Here is a 25,781-nt window from a genome sequence, read left to right as displayed (position 1 = left end):
GTCGTATGGTATTGCAAATGGGCCATATCGGTCCACTTTTACGTATAGCCCCCATATAAACGGACCCCCAAATTTGGATTGCGAGAGCTCTAAGCAAATTTCATCCGATCCGGCTGAAGTTTGGTACGTGGTGTTAGTATATGGTATCTAATAACCATGCAAAAATTGGTCCACATCGGTCCATAATTATATATAGCCCCCATATAAACCGATCCCCAGATTTGGCTTGCGGAGCCTCTAAAAGAAGCAAATTTTATCCAATCCGGTTGAAATTTGGAACGTGGTGTTAGTATATGGTCTCTAACAACCGTGCCAGAATTGGTCCATATCAGTCCATAATTATATATAGTCCCCAGATTTGACCTCCGGAGCCTCTTGGAGGAGCAAAATTCATCCGATCCGGTTCAAATTTGGAACGTGGTGTTAGTAAATGGCCGTTAACAACCATACCCAAATTGGTCCATATCGGTCTATAGTTATATAGCCGATCCCCAATCACACAAAAATTGGTCCATATCCGTTCATAATCATGGTTGCCACTCGAGCCAAAAATAATCTACCAAAATTTTATTTCTATAGAAAATTTTTTTCAAATTTTTATTTCTATAGAAAATTTTGTTAAAATTTTATTTCTATAGAAAATTTTGTTAAAATTTTATTTCTGTAGAAAATTTTCTAAAATTTTATTTCTATAGAAGAGTTAGTCAAATTTTTTTTCTATAGAAAATTTTGTCAAAAATTTTATTTCTTCAAAAACTTTTGTTAAAATTTTATTTCTATAGAAAATTTTGTCAAACTGAATTATATACGTATTTAATTGGTCTTTTTATACCCTTCACCACTACTATGGTACAGGGTATAATAAGTTTGTGCATTTGTATGTAACGCCAAGAAATAGTGGTCATAGATCCATCTTTTAGTATACCGATCGGCTTAGAATTAAATTCTGAGTCGATTTAGCGATGTCCGTCTGTCTGTCAGTCAGTCAGTCTGTCTGTCTGTCTGTCTGTATATGTAATTTTGTGCACAAAGTACAGCTCGCAATTTAAGTCCGATCGTCCTCAAGTTTGGCATAGGGCCGTTTCTTGGGACAGAGACAATCGCTAGTGGTTTTGGAAAAAATCGGTTCAGATTTAGATATAGCTGCCATATATATTTATCCCCGATGTGGTCATAGTTAGCGTGTTTATCAACCGATTTTCTTGACATACCGTACATCCAAATATTTTCTGAATCTCGAAAACCCTGCAAAATATCAGCCAAATCGGTTCAGATTTAGATATAGCTCCCATATATATCTTTCGTCCGATTTAGACTCATATGACCACAGAAGCCAAAGTTTACTACCGATCTTCGTGAAATTTTGCACAGAGGGTAGAATTGACATTCTACCAATGCTTGGTAAATTTGATTGAAATCGGTTCAAATTTAGATATAGCTCCCATATATATCTTTCGTCCGATTTTAACTTATATGGCCACAAAAGCCAGAGTTTTGCAGTGATTTGCTTCAAATTTTGCACAAGGAGTACGTTTAGTAGTATCGGTAATTGTGCCAAATTTGGTTGAAATCGGTTCAGATTTAGATATAGCTCACATATATATCTTTCGCCCGATTTGGACTTATATGGTCCCAAAAGCCAGAGTTTTGCCCTGACTTACTTCAAATTTTGCACAAGCGGTACGTTTAACGATACTATTGTGTGTGCTAAATATGGTCAAAATCGATTCAGATTTAGATATAGCTCCCATATATATCTTTCGTCATATTTGAACTTATATGGCCTCAAAATCCAGGGTTTTGCCGTGATTTGCTTCAAATTTCGCACAAGGAGTACATTTAGTAGTATCGGTAATTGTGCCAAATTTGGTTGAAATCGGTTCAGATTTAGATATGACTCCCATATATATCTTCCGTCCGATTTGCACTCATATGATCAGGGGGGCCAATCTTTTACTCCGATTTAATTGCACAGGAATAGAATTAGCATTGTAGCTATGCATGCCAAATATGGTTGAAATCGGTTCAGATTTAGATATAGCTCCCATATATATCTTCCCTCCGATTTGCACTCATATGACCAGGGGCGGCCAAAGTTATACTCCCATTTACGTGAAATTTCGCATAGATAGCAGAATTATTATTCTAACTATACATGTCAAATTTAGTCAAAATCGGTTCAGATTATATATAGCTCCCATATATACGTACACCAGAGTTGGGGAAATATGGTAGACTGTTACACATTTTAAACACATTTTCAATGGAAGTTTCCTCCAATTAGCTGGATAGCGTTAGCCGATTTAAATTTTAATTCTAGAGATTTTGTAGAAGTAAAAAATTGTCTCCTTTATATGGCTTCCAGCAAATGTGAATTAGTTGAGATGGTAACACAAATTTTGGCCTACATAGTGGTGAAGGGTATAATATAGTCGGCCCCGCCCGACTTTAGACTTTACTTACTTGTTTTTAATTTAATATATACCACGTATGGACTTACTAACAATTTAGAAGACGGTGTTAGGAGGTTGTAAGATACCTTGCCATCGGCAAGCGTTACCGCAACTCAAGTAATTCGATTGTGGATGGCAGAGTTCAGAAGAAGTTTCTACGCAATCCATGGTGGGGGGTACATAAGCTTCGGCCTGGCCGAACTTACGGCCGTATATACTTGTTGGTTTTGTTTTTTACGGTACACCCAGAGAAGGAATACAATCATACAATCACCAACCTTTAAAGTACCAACACATCTCATTGTATATCCTCTACAACTCCATCAGCTTGCGGAGGGTTAAGGGATTATGAAACAATTCATTTATCGCTAAGAGAAATGTTCCTCTTCGAATGTTTCTAATGCATAAATTAAATTTAATGAATAAATTAGTTTCACTTTATAAAATTTACTGTGCTCAAGCTTTAAACACACTTCCGCTTATGCAAATTAAATGTAAATCTTTAAAACTCACAGACCTCGGTTATTACCATAAAACTCACAAAACTTTTAGAGCTTGGAAAATTATTAAACGACAAAGTAAATTCTTTTCGCTGTATTCCAAGTTAAAGAAGGTTTATTATGACTATATTATTAAGGTTTTTTTTCAATTTCTTTGTTCATTGAACTCTGTGGAAACTGTAAAATATGTCTGTCGTTGAGTAATTCCCAAGGAAATCCTAAACGGAGATTACAAGCATAGCATCTGTCATGTACAGATAAGACAGGATTTATAATGATTTTTGATTTAAAATTATGAAAAAAAATAATGGAGACGGAATGGAAGTTTGTATCAAGTATTTCGTATATTTGGCACTTTCCTATATAAAAAAAATCGATAGATTTTTTTTCATATATTATTACTATATGAAATTTTATAAAAAAAAATAATTAAAAAAATGGCACATTGCTATATATAAAAAAGTTCGATAGACTTGTTTTTAATATTACTCCTATATGAAATTTTATAAAAACAAAAAAAAAACAATTAAAAACAAGTATATACGGCCGTAAGTTCGGCCAGGTCGAAGCTTATGTACCCTCCACCATGGATTGCGTAGAAACTTCTACTGAAGAGTGTCATCCACAATCGAATTACTTGGGTTGCGGTAACACTTGCCGATGGCAAGGTATCTTATAACTTCCTAACACCGTCTTCTAAATTACAAGGTAGTCCATACGTAGTATATATTAAACTAAAAAAGGCCGATTAAATACGTATATAATTAAGTCTAAAGTTTCTATGGAAATAAAATTTTGACAACATTTTCTATAGAAGTAAAATTTGGAAAAAATTTTCAATAGAAATAAAATTTGGAAAAAAATTGTCTATAGAAATAAAATTTTTACAAAATTTCTATAGAAATAAAATTTTTACAAAATTTCTATAGAAATAAAATTTTTACAAAATTTTCTATAGAAATAAAATTTTGACAAAATTTTCTATAGAAATAACATTTTGACAATGTTTTCCATAAAAATAAAATTTTGGTAGATTATTTTTGGCTCGAGTGGCAACCATGAATATGAACCAATTTTTGTGTGATTGGGGATCGGCTATATATAACTATAGACCGATATGGCCCAATTTTGGAATGGATATTAGCGGCCTTATACTAACACCACGTTGCAAATTTCAACCAGATCGGATGAATTTTGCTCCTCCAAGAGACTCCGGAGATCAAATCTGGGGAACGGTTTATATGGGGACTATATATAATTATGGACCGATATGGACCAATTCTTGCGTGTTTGTTAGAGACGACATTCTAACACCATGTTCAAAATTTCAACCGGATCGGATGAATTTTGCTCCTCCAAGAGGCTCCGGAGGACAAATCTGGGAATCGATTTATATGGGGGCTATATATAATTATGGACCGATATGGACCAATTTTTGCATGGTCATTAGAGAACATATACCAACACCATGTACCAAATTTCAGCCGGATCGGATGCAATTTTCGTTTCTTAGAGGCTCCGCAAGCCTAACCGGGGGATCGGTTTATATGGGGGCTATATATAATTATGGACCGATGTGGACCAATTTTTGCACGGTTGTTAGAGAACATATACCAATACCATGTACCAAATTTCAGCCGGATCGGATGAAATTTGCTTCTCTTAGAGGCTCCGCAAACCAAATCGGGGGATCGGTTTATATGGGGGCTATATATAATTATGGACCGATGTGGACCAATTTTTGCATGGTCATTAGAGAACATATACCAACACCATGTACTAAATTTCAGCCGTATCGGATGAAATTTGCTTCTCTTAGAGCGATCGCAAGCCAAATTTGGGGGTCCGTTTATATGGGGGCTATACGTAAAAGTGGACCGATATGGACCAATTTTTGCATGGTTGTTAGAGACCATATACTAACACCATGTACCAAATTTAAGCCGGATCGGATGAAATTTGCTTCTCTTAGAGCGATCGCAAGCCAAATTTGGGGGTCCGTTTATATGGGGCTATACGTAAAAGTGGACCGATATGGACCAATTTTTGCATGGTTGTTAGAGACCATATACTAACACCATGTACCAAATTTAAGCCGGATCGGATGAAATTTGCTTCTCTTAGAGGGTCTGCAAGCCAAATTTGGGGGTCCGTTTATACGTAAAAGTGGACCGATATGGCCCATTTGCAATACCATCCGACCTACATCAATAACAACTACTTGTGCCAAGTTTCAAGTCTGTAGCTTGTTTCGTTCGGAAGTTAGCGTGATTTCAACAGACGGACGGACGGACGGACGGACGGACATGCTCAGATCGACTCAGAATTTCACCACGACCCAGAATATATATACTTTATGGGGTCTTAGAGCAATATTTCGATGTGTTACAAACGGAATGACAAAGTTAATATACCCCCCCATCCTATGGTGGAGGGTATAAAAATGAAAACAAAAAAAAAAACTTTTGAGAAATTTTTAAAATTGAAAAGCCCGATTCGACTTTTTCTGTCTAGACGGCCATCCATCAAGTACTTCATATATTTGTTCGATAGAATTTTTTTTAATCTTATTTCTATATGAAATTTTGTAAAAAAAAAACAAAACAAAATAATTAAAAACAATGAAAAAAAAACTTTTGAGAAAATTTTAAAATTGAAAAGCCCGATTCGACTTTTTCAGTCTAGACGCCAAATTAACATTTTCTGGCATTTAAATTATATCAGCACTTTTTATTGGACTTTGCTTTTAATTTAGATATGAATGCATTCATAAAAACTCCATTTACGGCATTTGCATACCAAATGCTGCTGTTCCACTTTCTTTCAAATTTCAATTCTATTCAGGAGTTTTTCAAAAAGCATTTTCTCAATTCAAACATTTATGACCGCTTATATTATTATGAAATTGTGTTAAGCATACTTTGGCATTAAAATGGTAATTGTGTAAAATTAAATGTTTTTTCTCAACTCACAAACTGCTATAAATTCCATAACCCTTTATAGCTGTTTTAAGTAGACGAGCGGCATTAAAAATTCCGCCGTAATTTCTTTGCTAGTGGGCCTAGCATGGCCCACTTTCGTAATAATAACTCTTTCTCTTTTATCACCACCCCACCCCACCCCACCCTATATAAAAATCAATCATACGCAACAGTGAACGCCATAACGTGGTCCACGAGTGCGTATGGATAATGGCATGGGGTGGAACAAACAATTAATATGCATCATACGCTCCAGTGCTTCATTTCATCAAAACATAAAATCATCATGCAAACATTGCAAAAATTCTCATTTCTAGCTGCGTTTACCTCCATCACAACGAAATGATGTTTGAAAACTTCCGTTGTTTTACAATCAACCATTAAACCGTAAAAAAAAATCTTCTCGTCTTGTGATGGATTCATTGAAACCATGATGACGGCCGTGCATTTTTATGTGCGAAAGGCTCGTGTATGCCCCAAGTTATTTTTATGATAATTGAATGTGGATTTTTTATTAACACATTAAAAGTCATTTAAGTCTTTAATAAATGATTTTATGATTTTGTTCAAAAACTCACACAAAATGTAACAAAAATAAAAAATCATGTTCATTGATGGGCCACCCAATAACTTTTGTGGCAAGCAACAACAACGATATCTTAATAATTGAGATCATGCCATGGTATTTAATGTCGATGTAGCCATACAACGGAAAAGTTTAAAATTTATGTTAGAAATTAAATACGAGATAGATTTTTCCCCCCGATTTTAAATTTTCGCTAGAATTATGGAAACTAATTTTGGCTGTTTTTGCGTGCAAAAATTTTATGCTAAATTATGTTTTCTAATGAGGTTATAAAAATGTTTGGCAAAATGAAATTGAAGGTTTGAGAAGCAATTTATGGAGGTTATATTAGGTTAGGTGTGATATAGAGGCAAGCATAACATAGACTATTCAGTCCATTGTGATACCAATGGACTCAGTGACAGCACTCTTATTACTGAGCTGACCTATTCCTTATAGTCGTGTCCGAAAGGCGTTTCAGATTACGACAAACCCCCATTGGAAAAGCCTTGAAACACTCTGAAATGTTTTTTAGAAAAATTTACAAAAATTTTGTAAAAGTAATATATAGAAAATATATAGAAAATTTTGTAAAATTGGTATTTCTATAGAAAATTTTGTCAAATTTGTATTTCTTTTGAAATTTTTCTCAACATTTCATTCCTATAGAAAATGTTGTCAAAATGTTATTCCTATACAAAATGTTCTCAAAAACTTATTTCAATAGAAAATTTTATTTCTATAGAAAATTTGCTCAAAAACTTATTTCTACGCAAAATTTTATATCCGTAGGAAATTTTCGCAAAATTTTATTTCAATAGAAAATTTTCTCAAAATTTTATTTCCAAAGAAAATTTTGTCAAAATGTTAAAATACTACTTAGCATAATTAAGAAGAAATCGAAATTATTTTTCTTAAACTCTTTAGAAATAAGTATGACGTAAGAAAAGCAGAAACGAAATGTTACGAAATAAATTTCATAAAATTAATTTCTAAAAAAATGTTGTCAAAATTTTATTTCTATAGAAAATTTTGTCAAAATTTTATTTTTATAGAAAATTTTTTCAAAATTTTATTTCTATAGAAAATTTTGTCAAAATTTTACTTCTTAAGAAAATTTTGTCAAAATTTTATTTCTAAAGAAAAATTTTTTTAAACACTCCTAGAAATAAAATTTTCTATAGAAAAGTATATATTGGTACAACGAAAACCAAATTAAAAACTAGACTCTCAGGGCATAAATCTGATCAGAAAGCCACTGATAAGCCCTTGGAGCAAAAGACGGCACTTGCAGCACATTGCACTTTAACAGGACACAAACCAAACTTTAAGGACGTAGATATTTTTAGGCAAGAAACCAATTATAAAAGGAGATTTACTCTGGAGATGCTACATATTATAAATGTACCTGCAGAAAGACGAATGAATTTTAAGACTGATACGGACCATTGTGCACATATTTATAGAAATATTGTACAAAAATATAGAAAGACAGATTAGCTTTTAGTTGTAAATATACTCCCTTGTAAAGAAGTTCACTGTTCTTTAAATTTAAATGTAATTATCTGTGTTTTTCATGTTATTATATATTTTTTGTTAATGTGTTAAATGTTTTTTCTTTTTGTTTAAAGTAATTTCCCTGAAGACGAGCATCGGAGATGTCTCGAAATATTGGAAAATTTTAAATATAAAAATACAACTCAAAAAACAACAACATCTGTTTTTATTCACATGACCTGAAGCCGAACTAAGCAAATATAAATAAAATTTTGACAAAATTTTCTATAGAAATAAACTTTTGACAAAAACTTCTATAGAAATAAAATTTTGACGAAATTTTCTATCAAAATGGAATTTTGATAAAATTTTCTATAGAAATAAACTTTTTTTGTCAAAATTTTATTTCTATAGAAAATTTTGTCAAAATTTTATTTTTAAAAAAGATTTTGTGTCTATAGAAGATTTTGTCAACATTTTATTTCTATAGAAAATTTTGTCAAAATTATATTTTTATAGAAAATTTTGTCAAAATTTTATTTCTAAAGAAAATTTTGTCACAATTTTATTTTTAAAGAATTTTATTTTAAACACACCTCGAAAATTTTAAAATACTACTTAGCATAATTAAGAGGACAAGAAAATTATTTTTCTTAAACTCTTTAGAAATAAGTATTAATGTAATAAAAGCAGAAACGAAACGTTATGAAATAAATTTCATAAAATTAATTTCTAAAAAAAAATTTTCAAACTTTTATTTCTATAGAAAATTTTATTTCTATAGAAAATTTTGTCAAAATTTTATTTCTAAGAAAATTTTGACAAAATGTTATTTCTATAGAAAATTTTGTCAAAATTTTATTTCTAAAGAATTTTTTAGCATAATTAAGAAGACAAGGAATTTTTTTTTGAATGTAATAAAAGCAGAAACGAATTGTTATGAAATAAATTTCATAAAATTAATTTCTAAAAAAAATTTTTCAAACTTTTATTTCAATAGAAAATTTTGTCAAAATGTTATTTCTATATAAACATTTTGTCAAAATTTTATTTCTATAGAACATTTTGTCATAATTTTATTTCTATAGAAAATTTTATTTCTATTGAAAATTTTCTCAAAACTTTATTTGTATTGAAAATTGTCTCAAAAATTTATTTCTATAATGTTGTTAAATTTTTATTTCTATAAAAATCTTGTCAAAATTTTATTTCTATAAATTTTATTTTTGTTAAAAGTTCATATATATAAAAAATTTTGTCAAAATTTCTATAGAAGATTTTGTCAAAATATTATTTCTAAGAAAATTTTGTCAAAATTTTATTTCTATAGAAAATTTTGTCAAAATTCTATGTCTATAGAAAATTTTCTCAAAATTTTATTTCTATAGAAAATTTAGGTAAAAATTTTATTTCTATATAATATTTTGTCAAAATTTTATTTCAGTAGAAAATTTTGTCAAAACTTTATTTCTATATAGAAAATTATGTATAAAAAATGTTGTCGACATTTTATTTCTACAGAAATTTTTTTCAACATTTTATTTTTATAGAACATTTTGTAAAACTTTTATTTCTATATAGAATTTTGTCAAAATTTTATTTCTATAGGAAAAGTTATCATTTCTATAGAAACTTTTCTCAAAATGTTATTTCTATAGAAAAATTTGGTAATAATTTTATTTCTATGAAAAATTTTGTCAACATTTTATTTCTATCAAAAAAATTGTCACAATTTTATTTCTATAGAGATTTTTTTTGAAAATTTTATTTTTATAGAAAATTTTGTCAAAATTTTATTTCTATAGGAAATTTTGTCGAAATTTTATTTCTATAGAAAATTTTGTCAAAATTTTATTTCTATAGGAAATTTTGTCGAAATTTTATTTCTATAGAAAATATTGTCAAAATTGTATTTCTATAGAAAATATTGTCTACATTTTATTTTTATAGAAAAATTTTGCCAAGATTTTTTTCTATTGAAAATTTTCTCAAAATTTTATTTGTATTGAAAATTTTCTCAAAATTTTATTTGTATTGAAAATTTTCTCAAAATTATATTTCTATAGAAAATTTTGTTAAAATTTTATTTCTATAAAAATTTTGAAAAAATTATATTTCTATAAAAATTTTGAAGAAATTTTATTTTTATAAAAATATATAATAAAACATTTTTTCCTATAGACATTGTTTGTCAGTATACAGTGAAACCTCTCAGGAATGGTCACCCAGGGTCGCCTAAATATTATCCACATTTAGCACGTGTCTAGATGGAAGAGGTTTTTTTTTAATGTGTTAATGTAGCAAACGTCTTACGGCAATTATCCACTTTTGAGTGGCTTCACTGTACTTACACACATTTTCGATGGAAAATGTTTGCAGGGCGTAGTTAAGTAAACCACAAAATACTGTTTTTTTTTTTTCCTCCAACCACAACCACATCATTTGTCTTTGACCTTTGGGAGATCATTTCCTCATAGCTGATGAAATAAAAACAAACCCAACAAAATCATTTACTACGAATGAAGACAACTTTATTGTCAATATCTGTGAGAGCTTCATAGGCTCTCATAGTCTCACAAGGTTTGAGGGTGACATGAAAAATGATTGCAATGAATTAAATATAAATTTTCTAGGTCCATGAAAAAACAAAGAGAACAGCATCCATATCCATTCACTCAAACTAAGCCACCTCAGTGGTATTCTACTCTGCCTGTGAATAATAATGAAGTGCTTCCATTTAATGCAATTCCATAAACGATTTATTATTCTCTTCGTTACGTCAACGGAATTTAATTTTGCAAAAGTAACAGTAATTCGAATAAATAAAATTCAATTATTTCAGTGAGTTAGGAGGATTCATAGTCGAGTATATAAAAAATATAGAGAATTTTAAACTCCTGTTATCGCTATGAAATATACTCAAATTGAATTTTTTGCTGTCTGGAAATTTATTTTGTGTCATTTTTCTTCATAGTCTTTTCTTTTATTTTCTTCTAGCGCATCGCAAATCAAATGCATTTCTTGATGTACCCACCATGAATATGCATCACTTAAGGGTTTCCGATGACGAGGATTTGGATCGTTTGAGAACGTTTAGTGCTTCAAAAGGAGGTAAGTTTTTCTTAAAACAAACTTGCACTATGATATCGAAAAAATGCAAAAGTAAATAAAAGCAATGAAATACCATAAATAAATTGCATGGAAAATTGTATTAGATAAGATGGGTGTCTTTTGTTGTGAACCCATTCAGACTATTAGGTCTACAGCCAAGCAAACAAGTGCTTCCAATAAAGTAGTTTGGATGCCAAACTTGTGATCCGGAAGTAGTGCAAAATTTCGATCATATCCAACCAATTTTATGTGGACTTGTCATAGGGGGGAAGTTCTGCATTTTCGGATCCTTTGCATTACTTTAGAAGTTGTTCCTCGGCAGTTCGTTCAAATTAAGAAATTTAAAAAATCGAGAAAACATTTTTTCACCAATATCACTTTTCATACTCTTCACCACTATAGTGTTACAGATTATAAGCGTATGGATTTATATGTAACGCCCAAACGGAGCCGCCATTGACCTATTTTTTAGTATAACGATCGTCACAATTTTATTTCTATAGAAAATCTTCTCAAAATTTTATTTCTATAATTTTTTTTTCAAACTTCTACAGAATATTTCTATAGAAAATTTTATTTCAAAAGAAAATTTTGTCATAATTTTATTTCTATAAAAAATTTTGTCTAAATTTTATTTCTATAGAAAATTTTGTCATAATTTCATTTCTATAGAAAATTTTGTCAACATTTTAGTTCTATAGAAAATTTTCCCAAAATTTTATTTCTATAGAAAATTTTGTCAAAATTTTATTTCTATAGAAAATCTTCTCAAAATTTTATTTCTATAGAAAATTTTCTCAAAATTTTATTTCTGAAAAAATTTGTCAAAATTTTATTTCTATAGAAAATCTTCTCAAAATTTTATTTCTATAAATTTTTTCAAACTTTTATTTCTTAAGAAAATGTTGTCAAAATTTCATTTCTATGGAAAATTTTGTCAAAATTTTATTTATAAAGAAAATGTTGTACAAATTGCATTTCTATAGAAAATTTAGTCAAAATTTTATTTCTATAGAAAATTTAGTCAAAATTTTATTTCTATAAAAAATGTTGTCAAAACTTATTTCTACAAAAAATTTTGTCAAAATCTTATTTCTATAGAAAATTTTGTCTAAATTTTATTTCTATAGAAAATTTTGTCCAAATGGTGTTTCTATAGAAAATCTTCTCAAAATTTTATTTCTATAAATTTTTTCAAACTTTTATTTCTTAAGAAAATTTAGTAAACATTTTATTTCTATAGAAAATTTTGTTAAAATTTTATTTCTATAAAAAATTTTGTCAAAATTTTATTTTTGTCGAAAATTTTTGAAAAAATTTATGTCTATACAAAATTTTGTCAAAATTTTATTGCATAGGATAATTTTGTCAAAATTTTATTTCTATTGAAAATTTTGTCAAAATTGTATTTCTATACAAAATTTTGTCAAAACTTTATTTCTAGAGAAAATTTTGTCCAAATTGTGTTTCTATACAAAATTTTGTAAAAATTTTATTTCTATAGAAAATTTTGTCTAAATTTTATTTCTATAGAAAATTCTGTCCAAATTGTGTTTCTATACAAAATTTTGTCAAAATTTTATTTCTATAGAAAATTTTGTCTAAATTTTATTTCTATAGAAAATTTTGTCCAAATTGTGTTTCTATACAAAATTTTGTCAAAATTTTATTTCTATAGAAAATTTTGTCAACATTTTATTTCAATCGAAAATTTTGTCACATTTGTATTCCATACAAAATTTTGTCAAAATTTTATTTCTATAAAAGATTTTGTCAAATTTTATTTCTATAAAAGATTTTGTCAAAATTTTATTTCTATAGAAAATTTTTGCAAAATTGTATGTCTATAGAAAATTTTGTCAAAATTTTATTTCTATAGAAAATTTTTTTAAAATTTTATTTCTATAAAAATTTTGTCAAAATTTTATGTTTATAGAAAATTTTGTCAAATTTGTTTTCCATACATAATTTTATTTCTATACAAATTTTTAATTCTACAAAAAAAATTTTATCAGGTTTGTTTTTCTATAGAACATTTTTTTTTAATTTTATTTCCATATAAAAATTTTTTACAAATTTTATTTCTATATAAAATATTTTTTACAAATTTTATTTCTACAGAAAATTTTGTCAAAAATTTTATTTCTATAGAAAATTTTGTCAAAATTTTATTTCTATAAAAAATTTTTGCAAAATTTTATTTCTATAGAAAATTTTGTCAACATTTTATTTCTATAGAAAATGTTGTCAAAATTTTATGTATATAGAAAATTTTGTCAAAATTTTATTTCTATAGAAATTTTTTCCAAAATTTTATTTCTATACAACATTTTGCCAAAATTCTATTTCTATCGAAAATTTTATCAAAATTGTATTTCTATACAAAATTTTGTCAAAATTGTATTTCTATAGAAAATTTTGTCAAAATTTTATTTCTATAGAAAATTTTGTCAAAATTTTATTCCTATAAAAAATTTTGTCAAAACTTTATTTCTACAAAAAATTTTGTGAAAACTTTATTTCTACAAAAAATTTTATTTCTATAGAAAATTTTGTCTAAATTTTATTTCTATAGAAAATGTTGTCCAAACTGTGTTTCTATACAAAATTTTGTCAAAATTTTATTTCTATAGAAAATTTTGTCTAAATTTTATTTCTAATTGTGTTTCTATAGAAAATTTTGTCAAAACTTCATTTCTGTACAACTTTTGTCAATGTTTTATTTCTATAAAAAATTTTGTCAAAATTTTATTTCCATAGTAAATTTTGTCGAAGTTTTATTTCTAAAGTAAATTTTGTCAAAGTTTTATTTCTACAGAAAATTTGTCAAAATTTTATTTCTATAGAAAATTTTGTCAAATTTTTATTTCTATAGAAAATTTTTGCAAAATTTTATGTCTATAGAAAATTTTGTCAAAATTTTATTTCTATAGAAAATTTTGTAAAAATTTTATTTCTATAGAAAATTTTGTCTAAATTTTATTTCTACAAAAAATTTTGTCAAAATTTTATTTCTATAGAAAATTTTTGCAAAATTTTATGTCTATAGAAAATTTTGTCAAAATTTTATTTCTATAGACACTTTTGTCAAAATTTTATTTCTATGTAAAATTTTGTCAAAATTTTATTTCTACGGAAAATGTTGCCTACAATTTTATTTTTATAGAAAATTTTGTCAAAAATTTTATTTCTATAGAGAATTTTGTCAAAATTTTATTTCTATAGAAAATTTTGTCAAAATTTTATTTCTATAGAAAATTTTTGCAAAATTTTATGTCAATAGAAAAATTTGTCAAAAATTTTATTTCTATAGAAAATTTTATCAAAATTTTATTTCTATAGAAAATCTTCTCAAAATTTTATTTCTATAGAAAATGTTGTCAATATTTTATTTCTATACAAATTTTTATTTCTATAAAAAATTTTTATCAATTTTGTTTTTCTATAGAACATTTTTTTTTTATTTTATTTCCATAGAAAATTTTTTTAAAAATTTTATGTCTATAGAAAATTTTTTTCAAAATTTAATTTCTATAGACAATTTTGTCAAAATTTTATGTCTATAGAAAATTTTGTCAAAATTTTATTTCTATAGAAACTTTTGTCAAAATTTTATTTCTATGTAAAATTTTGTCAAAATTTTATTTCTACGGAAAATGTTGCCTACAATTTTATTTTTATAGAAAATTTTGTCAAAAATTTTATTTCTATAGAGAATTTTGTCAAAATTTTATTTCTATAGAAAATCTTCTCAAAATTTTATTTCTATAGAAAATGTTGTTAATATTTTATTTCTATACAAATTTTTATTTCTATAAAAAATTTTTATCAATTTTGTTTTTCTGTAGAACATTTTTTTTTATTTTATTTCCATAGAAAATTTTTTTAAAAATTTTATGTCTATAGAAAATTTTTTTCAAAATTTAATTTCTATAGACAATTTTGTCAAAATTTTATGTCTATAGAAAATTTAGTCAAAATTTTATGTCTATAGAAAATTTTGTCAAAATTTTATTTCTATAGAAAATTTTGTCTAAATTTTATTTCTACAAAAAATTTTGTCTAAATTTTATTTCTACAAAAATTTTTGTCAAAATTTTATTTCTATAGAAAATTTTTGCAAAATTTTATTTCTATAGAAAATTTTGTCAAAATTTTATTTCTGTAGAAAATTTTATGTCTATAGAAAATTTTTGCAAAATTTTATTTCTATAGAAAATTTTGTCAAAATTGTATTTCTAAACAAAATTTTGTCAAAACTTTATTTCTATACAAATTTTGTCAACGTTTTATTTCTATAAAAAATTTTGTCAAAATTTTATTTCTATAGAAAATTTTTGCAAAATTTTATGTCTATAGAAAATTTTGACAAAACTTTATTTCTATACAAATTTATTTCTATAAAAGATTTTTTGTCAATTTTGTTTTTCTATAGAACATTTTTTTAAAATATTTTATTTCCATAGAATATAGAATAGAAAATTTTGTAAAAATTTTATTTCTATAGAAAATTTTGTAAAAATTTTATTTCTATAGAAAATTTTATCAAAATTTTATTTCTATAAAAAATTTTGTCAAAATTTTATTTCTATAGAAAATTTTTGCAAAATTTTATGTCTATAGAAAATTTTGACAAAACTTTATTTCTATACAAATTTTTATTTCTATAAAAGATTTTTTGACAATTTTTTTTTTTCTATGGAACATTTTTATACCCACCACCATAGAATGGTGACGGGGGTATAATAAGTTTGTCATTCCGTTTGTAACGCATCGAAATATCGATTTCCGACTATATAAAGTATATATATTCTTGATCAGGGAGAAATTCTAAGACGATATAACGATGTCCGTCTGTCCGTCTGTCTGTCTGTCTGTCTGTCTGTCTGTCTGTCTGTCTGTCTGTCTGTTGTAATCACGCTACAGTCTTCAATAATGAAGCAATCGTGCTGAAGTTTTGCACAAACTCGTCTTTTGTCTGCAGGCAGGTCAAGTTCGAAGATGGGCTATATCGGTCCAGGTTTTGATATAGTCCCCATATAAACCGACCTCCCGATTTGGGGTCTTGGGCTTATAGAAATCGTAGTTTTTATCCAATTTGCCTGAAATTTGAAATCTAGAGGTATTTTATGCCCGTAAAGAGGTGTGCCAAAAATGGTGAGTATCGGTCCATGTTTTGGTATAGCCCCCATATAGACCGATCTCCCGATTTTACTTCTTGGGCTTATAGAAACCGCAGTTTTTATTCAATTTACCTGAAATTGGAAATCAAGAGGTATTATAGGACCACAAATACGTGTGCCAAAAATTGTGAGTATCGGTCCATATTTTGGTTTAGCCCCCATATATACCGATCTCCCGATTTTGCTTCTTGGGCTTATAGAAACCGCAGTTTTTATTCAATTTACCTGAAATTGGAAATCTAGAGGTATTACAGGACCACAAATACGTGTGCCAAAAAATGTGCGTATAGGTCCATGTTTTGGAATGGTCCCATATATAAAACGACCTCCCGATTTGGGGTCTTGGGCTTATAGAAATCGTAGTTTTTATCCAATTTGCCTGAAATATGAAATCTAAAGGTATTTTATGACTATAAAGAGGTGTCCCAAAAATGGTGAGTATATTTTGGTATAGTCCCCATATAGACCGATCTCCCGATTTTACTTCTTGGGCTTATAGAAACCGCAGTTTTTATTCAATTTACCTGAAATTGGAAGTCTAGAGGTATTATAGGACCACAAATACGTGTGCCAAAAATTGTGAGTATCGGTCCATGTTTTGGTATGGTCCCCATATAAAACGACCTCCCGGTTTGGGGTCTTGGGCTAATAGAAACCGTAGTTTTTATCCAATTTGTCTGAAATTGGAAATCTAGAGGTATTTTAGGACCATAAAGAGGTGTGTCAAAAATTTTAGTATCGGTCCATATTTTGGTATAGCCCCCATATAGACCGATTCCCGATTTTACTTCTTGGGCTTCTAGAATCCGAACTTTTTATCCTATTTGCCTGAAATTGGAAATCTAGAGGTATTTTTGGGTCATAAAGAGGTGTGCCGAAAACGGTGAGTATCGGTCCATATTTTAGTATAGCCCCCATAAGAACGATCTCCCGATTTAACTGCTTGGGTTTCTAGAAACCGTAGTTGTTATCTGATTTGCCTGAAATTGTAAATATTCTCGTATTTTAGGCTCGCAAAAACGTGTATCGGATTAATTTTTTATCGGTCCATTTGGTAATGCCTCCATATAGACCGACTTCACTTCTTGAGGGCGTAGAAGGCGCACTGATCATGAAAATTGCTTGAAACTCAATGTAAAATTTCCAGATTTTACTTCTACAGATTTAAGATTTCAAATCAAGACGTTATTTTATAATTTTCTTGCACACTTACAAGAGATGTTAATGATTCCTCTAAAACTCAAACAAAAATGGTTCTTATAAATCCAGAATCTGATATAGTCCTCATAGGTGAAATCTTTAAATTTATCTTCGGGAAGTGTCCTCAAGTCCTCAAGCCCTCCTGAAATTTCAAAGGAAACCCTAATATTTGGTTCATGGTGGTGGGTATTTAAGATTCGGCCCGGCCGAACTTACTGCTGTATATACTTGTTATTATTATTATTATTTTTTTTTTTTTGCTCATTCATAGTAAATATTTCAACGCTTAAAATCCATACGTTTTCCTTGATATCTTTGGCATTTCATTTCACACAAAGATGTGATTAATTGCGAGTCCGTATGTGAAGAGGGAGGTTAACTGATACACTGGGATTTTTATTGGCATTGATTTTGCTGTTTTTCGGGGATAAACAAAAATTCTTGCACAAACAAATCCAAAAATTCCGCCAACGCCTTTTGCGGATTATTTGAAATGTGAAAGTGGCAGCGTGTTTGTTTCAACGCTTCCATAAACCCAAAACAGAAAAAAACACAAAAAAAAATAAATATTCGAAAGAATTTTTAAAAAAAAACGGAAAGAAATTGCTTTATATGTTTGAGTGTGTATGTGTGTGTGTTTGTTCTTCCCATCCTAGGGCCTTGGAAGATGATTTAAAAAAGATTACCGAGTTTTTCTTGTTCTTTTTCCACACTAAATACGCATTTTTTCTCTATCAATCGAAAAGCATGATAATTTTGTTTCCACTTAGAAAAAGGGGCTATTAAAAGGAAAAAAAAACGGGAATGTGAGTGGGTGAATTTCAATAAAAATTTAGACAATTGATTGATATGTGATTAATTTTCGTTAACTTTATTTCTATTGAAATTGATTGGAAAATTTGCCAAATGTGCTTGAAAATGTGCTTCAACACTGAAAAAAGAAACCGACCAACTGCCAACCAAAGATAATGTTTCTTTAAAAGGTCTCTATATGATTAAAATGTGCAATACATTAACAATGACTGTTTAAAATTCCAAATAACAGCAGACACTTTAAAGTAATCAAAAACAAATGCCTACAGATTAAAAATGCTATATTTGAAGATTTTTACATTTAACCCAAAATCTCAATTAATTTAATGTTTTTTTTTTTAATTCAAAAATGATTTTCTTTATTATAGTCCTCTATAATAAAGTAAATCATTTTTCATCATTACTTCGCTTCAAACACATAAAATTAAAATAATTTCGTAAAAATTACTTATATTATTTATGTTTAACTAGATTTTTTTAAAGAAAAGAGATAGCAAAAGAAAAGAGATATGTTTGTTCAAATTACGGCTATCGTGTAAACCTTTTTTCGGAAGGTTCAAGTGTAGTTCATTTTTGGGTTTAATGAACTGCCTGAATTTATTCTGATAATTGGTTGATAGTTTTGTTGCAAGTAAAGGATGCTGATGAGGAATGTGGTAATTCCGAAACGTGCGTCCATCCAACCATCTTGCATTCTATAGGGCTTTGCCCAAATAAATTTGGCAAACATTATTTTCCTCTCTTGGTTAAGCTACACTTGTAGTTTAGTCAATGCATGGTTTTAAGCTAACACAAGTAAAGAAAATCTAAAGTCGGGCGGGGCCGACTATATTATACCCTGCACCACTTTGTAGATCTAAATTTTCGATACCATATCACATCCGTCAAATGAGTTGGGGGCTATATATAAAGGTTTGTCCCAAATACATACATTTAAATATCACTCGATCTGAACAGAATTTGCTAGACTTCTACAAAACCTATAGACTCAAAATTTAAGTCGGTTAATGCACTAGGGTGGAACACAATGTTAGTAAAACAATATTTAAAACATTTAAATCTGAAGCAATTTTAAGGAAACTTCGCAAAAGTTTATTTATGATTTATCGCTCGATATATATGTATTAGAAGTTTAGGAAAATTAGAGTCATTTTTACAACTTTTCGACTAAGCAGTGGCGATTTTACAAGAAAAATTTTGGTATTTTGACCATTTTTGTCGAAATCAGAAAAACATATATATGGGAGCTATATCTAAATCTGAACCGATTTCAACCAAATTTAGCACGCATAGCTACAATGCTAATTCTACTCCCTGTGCAAAATTTCAACTAAATCGGAGTTAAAAATTGGCCTCTGTGGTCATATGAGTGTAAATCGGGCGAAAGCTATATATGGGAGATATATCTAAATCTGAACCGATTTCAACCAAATTTGGCACGTATAGCTACAATGCTAATTCTATTCCCTGTACAAAATTTCAGCTAAATCGGAGTTAAAAATTGGCCTCTGTGGTCATATGAGTGTAAATCGGGCGAACGATATATATGGGAGCTATATCTAAATCTGAATCGATTTCAATAAAATTTGGAACACTTGACTACACTACTAATTGTACTCCTGGTGCAAAATTTCAACCAAATTGGGGTAAAACTCTGGCTTCTGGGACCGTATTAGTCCATATCGGGCGAAAGATATATATGGGAGCTATATCTAAATCTGAACCGATTTCAATAAAATTTGGCACACTTGACTATAGTACTAATTTTTCTTCTTGTGCAAAATTTTATGCAATTAGGGTAAAACTCTGGCTTTTGGGGCCATATAAGTCCATATCGGGCGAAATAAGTCCATATCGGAGCTACACCCTCAAAAAAAAATCGCTTCTCTAACATATGTTCCAAACATATTTTGCAAGAAGCACATATATCATTGGATACCGCCGAAACATTAATATGTTTGTTTTATGTGAGCATATTATATGTTTGGAAGCATTTTGAGTCCAAAAATAGTATATGCTTGGAAGAATTCCCCAAAGAAGATTGTGTTCATTCCCTCACATATTTTTAACTTCCACGAAATTTTTGAGTTCTTCGCATCTTTTTCTGTAATACAAATATGCTGTTTTTTTCAAATGTCTATTTTCTTGGTTCCGAATGTCTATTCTCTTTATTCCGAATACTCAATCTACTATTCAAATTAAATAATATTTAGACTTAAGCATACCAAATTTTTGGCCATATTATAAAGCAGTTTTCCGAAACAACATACAAGCGGTTTCACAGAAATTGCTCTCATTTCATTCTCTCGCTGTGTTATGTTGATATCTTTTTATTCAACCCTCCCGGTTTCCATCTCTATTTCTTTCTCTATACACGGATGAAAAAGACTGTTTTTCATATGTTTGGCTATAAACATTATGTGTTTGGAACACAAATTTTTAAACACAATATTTTTGAGTGCAAGCATATAATGTTCATAAACTAGCATAACATGTTTGGGACATATATGTTAATATGTTAGAACATATTATGTTTGGGACATAAAATGTTTGTAAATATAATACGCTTGGATGCAAACATATATTAATTTAGAAATAGCCTATAAACATATATGTGTTTAGTAGCTTGGAGCGCTATTTAACAGGGAGCGATATTGAATTAAGTTGGTGGTTGTTGCTTGTTATTACAAAATTAACATTTTATTTTTCCTTGTGCAATTGATCAGCTACTTCTTTGATCCTTACAAACTGTGTTGTCCGCTGTTCGAATCCCCGTCCGGCAAAAGGTAAAATTAAAATAAAAAAAATTGAATAATTTCTTCTACAATGTTTGTATTACAGAATAAGGTGCTAAGAACTAAAAAATGTCGTGGAAGTGAGAAAGATGTGGGGGAATATACAATTAGGCAGAAACAACATTTTGTGCATTCAGGTCGAAAACCTATGTTGTTAGCACCTATGTTACCTGTTTATTTTCATAATTCATTATGATTGTAAATATATAAATAACTAAATAAAATTTTGAGCACAATATTGTTTGGGAGAATTTTTTTAAGCATATAATATTTTTGGGTGCAAAATGCTTCCAAACATATAATATGTTCACAAAATAACATATTGTTTTTTGGAAGACAACATTATTGAATTTGGATGCAAAAATACAAAATGTTTGGAACTTAGACTACCCAAACATATATTGTTTAGACCAATATGCTTTCAAACATATTATATATTGGAAGAGATCAAACATATAAATGTTTGGGCAATACCCAAAAATGTATATGCTTGAAGCAAAATATGTTTGGGAGTATATGTTACAGAAGCGATTTTTTATGAGAGTGTACTAACTCTCTCTCTCTGTCGCTCTCTGAATAAAGTATCACAACATATATATGTTTACTCGAAATTTGTAAATTTATATATGTTTACATTCACGCATATTATTTTTATGAAACATTCATGCCCCAAACATAATATATTCTAACATATTAACATATGTGTCCCAAACATTTTGTGTTAGTTTAGGAACATTACATGTTTGCACTTAAATATATTGTGTTTAAAAATTGTGCCCGAAACACATTTTGTTTATATCGGAACATATGAAAAACATATTTTTCTAACAGTGTACATCTAAATCTGAACCGATTTCTTCCAAAATCAATAGGGGTCCTATTCTGATTCAAAACAGAAACTTGTGCCAAATTTGAAGTCGATTGGACTAAAACTGTGACCTAGACTTTGATTACAAAAAATGCGTTCACAGACGGACGGACAGGCGGACATGGTTATATCGACTCAGGAGCCCACCCTGAGCATTTTTTCCAAAGACACCATGTGTCTATCTCGTCTCCTTCTGGGTGTTACAAACATATGCACTAACTTATAATACCCTGTTCCACTGAGTTTCCATAGTCTTTAATGTCATGTCAATATTTTATTGAGTGAGCCCGCCATATTCTCCTCAACCCCACTCTCAACCCCTCAATGACAGTGGGGTTGATATATAAATTGCAACCAACTTCAGGCTCCTATTATTTTAACACCGCTCTATGAGAAGTTGACAAAATTTTCCATAGAAATAAAATTTGGACAAAATTTTCTATAGAAATAAAATTCTGACAAAATTTTCTATAGAAAAAAAAATTTGGACAAAATTTTCTATAGAAATAAAATTTTAACAATTTGTTTTTTTTTTTTAGAAATAAAATTTTGACAAAAGTTTCTATAGAAATAAAATTTTGACACAATTTTCCATAGAAATAAAATTTTGACAAAAGTTTCTATAGAAATAAATTTTTGACAAAATGTTCTATTGAAATAAAATTTTATCAAATTTGTTTTAGAAATAAAATTTTAACAAAATTTTGTATAAAAATAAAATTTTGACACCATTTTCCATAGAAATAAAATTTTGACAAAATTTTCTATAGAAAGAAAATTTGGACAAAACTTTCCATATAAATAAAATTTTGACAACATTATCTATAGAAATAAATTTTTGACAAAATTTTCTATAGAAATAATTTTTTGACAAAAATTTCTATTAAAATCAAATTAAGACAAAATTTCATATAGAAAGAATTTTTTGACAAAATTTAAAAAAAAAAAAAATAAAATTTTATATAGAAATAAAATTTTGACAACATTTTCCATAGAAATAAAATTTTAACAAAATTTTCTACAAAAATCAAATAAAGGCGAAATGTCATATAGAAATAAATTTTTGACAAAATTTTTATAAAAATAAAATTTTGACATTATTTTCCATAGAAATAAAATTTTGTCAATATTTTCTACAGAAATAAAATTTTGACAAAATTTTCTACAGAAATATAGTTTTGACAAAATTTCCCATTGCAATGAAAATTGCCAAGATTTTCCATAGAAAAAAAATTTGGCAAAATGTTCTATGGAAGTAAAACTCTCCCAGCAAAAACTCATTACCCGGTAATCTTGTAGGTAATCCCAATAAAAAAGAAATAACCACTTATAAATTGGAATCGCTTCGGATTACATTTACATACGCATGTCCTACGAGGAAAGTACTTCACCCCAAGCATACCTTCGGCCATGAAATAAGTAGTGCATTTAAAGCATATGTTCACCTAATATAATCACTTATTATTATATATCTACATACACAAGTTTGTAAAATAACCACTTATTTTAATGAGATGTTGTTACCTAGTTTTTGCTGGGCTATTAAAATAAAATTTTGACAAAATTGTTTATAGAAATGAAATAGTGACAACATTTTCCATAGAAATAAATTTTTGACAAAATTGTCTATAAAAATCATATACAGACAAAATGTCCTATAGAAATAAATTTTTGACAATATTTTCCATAGAAATAAAATTTTGACAAAATTTTCAGAGAAATAAAATTTTGACAAAAATTTTTTAAAAATAAAATGTTGACATTATTTTCTATAGAAATAAAATTTTGACTAAATTTTCTACAGAAATAAAATTTTGACAAAATCTTCTACAGCAATAAAATGTTGAAAAAATTTTCATAGCAATAAAATATTTTGTTTCTATGGAAACAAAAATTTGACAACATTAGAAATAAATTTTTGACAAAATTTCCTATAGAAATAAATTTTTTACAAAATTTTCTATTAAAATCAAATAAAGAAAAAATGTCCTATTGAAATAAATTTTTGACAAAATTTTCCGTAAAAATAAATTTTTGACAAAATTTTCTATAGAAAAAAGAATTTGACTACATTTTCCATAGAAATAAAATTTGGACAAAACTTTCCATATAAATACAATTTTGACAACAGTTTCTATAGAAATAAAATTTTGACAAAATTTTCTGAAAAATAAAATGTTGACAAAACTTTTATATAAATAAAATTTTGACATTATTTTCCATAGAAAAAACATTTTGAAAAAATTTTCTACAGAAATAAAATTGCGACAAAATTGTCCATTGCAATAAAAATTGCCTAGATTTTCCATAGAAAAAAATTTTGGCAAAATGTTCTATGGAAACAAACATTTGACAAAATTATAAATAAATTTTTGACAAAATTTCCTATAGAAATAATTTTTTACAAAATTTTCTATTAAAATAAAATTTTGACAAATTTTTCTATAGAAAAAAAAAATTGACAACATTTTCCATAGAAATAAAATTTTGACAAAACTTTCTATAGAAATAAAATTTTGACAAAATTTTCTATAAAAATCAGATAAAGACAAAATGTCCTATAGAAATAATTTTTTGACAATCTTTTCCATAAAAATTAATTTTTGACAATATTTTCCATAGAAATAAATAAAATTTTCACAATCTTTTCCATAGAAATAAAATTTTGACAATCTTTTCCATAGAAACAAAATTTTGACAAAATATTCTATAGCAATAAAATGTTGACAAAATTTTCTATGGAAATAAACTTTTGACAATAGAAATAAAATTGTGACAAAATTTTCTAATGAAATTTAATTTCGACAATTTTTGTTATAGAAATAAAATTTTGCAAATGTTGCCAAATTTTCTATAGAAATAAACTTTTGACAAAATTTTCTATAGAAATAAAATTTTAACAAAGTTTTCTATGGAAATAAAATTTTTACAAAATTTTCTATGGAGATAAATTTTTTACAAAATTGTCTACAGAAAAAAAATTTGGACAAAATGAAATACCCTACGGGAAATGGATCAACCACAGAACCGGTACAGGACTAGTCCCTGGTGTGTATTGACCAGCCCCAGTTCTTGTCAAAACGTATGGAAGGGTCCCTTCTTTAACATGGGTTTGTCATTGACGGGGTAAATTTATATTTTAGGACGCGTCTTGGACTCATGTCAAAGGACACGTCCTGGGACAATTTAGCAGGAGCACTCCATAGACAGATCCTCAGGAACCAGTCTCGGACAAACTCTTAGAAATCTGTTTCAATTTGGGCAACCCAATCGAACACGAAATGAAAAAAAAAAAACTTTTAAAATATGTCGAACAATAGGTTATTCTGATAATTTTATTTCACTAAATCTGAAAATGCTTGATATTAAAATCTTAATGGATCTAAAATTCTAATATCAAGCGATTACGGAAATAAATAAATTACGACTATTTAAAAATTGCTACTAACTGGTTGCAATACCAGTACTGTGATAGGTCCGTCAGTGGCAATTTGCACCAATTTCCCATAGGGTAGTTACCACTGACTTACATGTGGTCTATGACACAATGCGTCCCCATACATATTAAATTCTTCTTGCTTGTACTTACATTTCCGGATTACTTCGGATAGACCTTTCATTTAGAAAATCTCCAAATTTAAAAAAAAAGTACCATACATATGCAAATGATATTGGTTGTCTTTGCTATATGGAGACGAAAGATTTTCATTTCTTCTCTATCATTCATTCATTCAATCATATTAAGTCATTTACATGCAAAGTTGTATCAATACTAATAATATTGAACATAATATATCTCAGTACAACATATTCAA

The 25,781-nt window shown here is 27.9% G+C and overlaps 1 protein-coding gene across 3 annotated transcripts in view; it reads left to right on the top strand.

Moving 5' to 3' along the window:
* Window positions 1–25,781, top strand: part of Rgk3 (Rad, Gem/Kir family member 3) — a 257,419-nt gene that overhangs the window by 163,439 nt on the left and 68,199 nt on the right. For all 3 annotated transcript variants that reach the window (XM_075311150.1, XM_075311149.1, XM_075311151.1), the window contains one exon: window positions 10,994–11,107. In XM_075311150.1, the coding sequence (XP_075167265.1) occupies window positions 10,994–11,107 (114 nt within the window). The remainder of the gene's footprint in view (window positions 1–10,993; window positions 11,108–25,781) is intronic.

This window comes from Haematobia irritans, chromosome 5, assembly GCF_050003625.1.
Source record: "Haematobia irritans isolate KBUSLIRL chromosome 5, ASM5000362v1, whole genome shotgun sequence".
NCBI classification, from domain to species: Eukaryota; Metazoa; Arthropoda; class Insecta; order Diptera; family Muscidae; genus Haematobia; species Haematobia irritans.
Note: the sequence above shows the minus strand (reverse complement) of the source record. Positions and strands in the feature narration are given on the sequence as shown.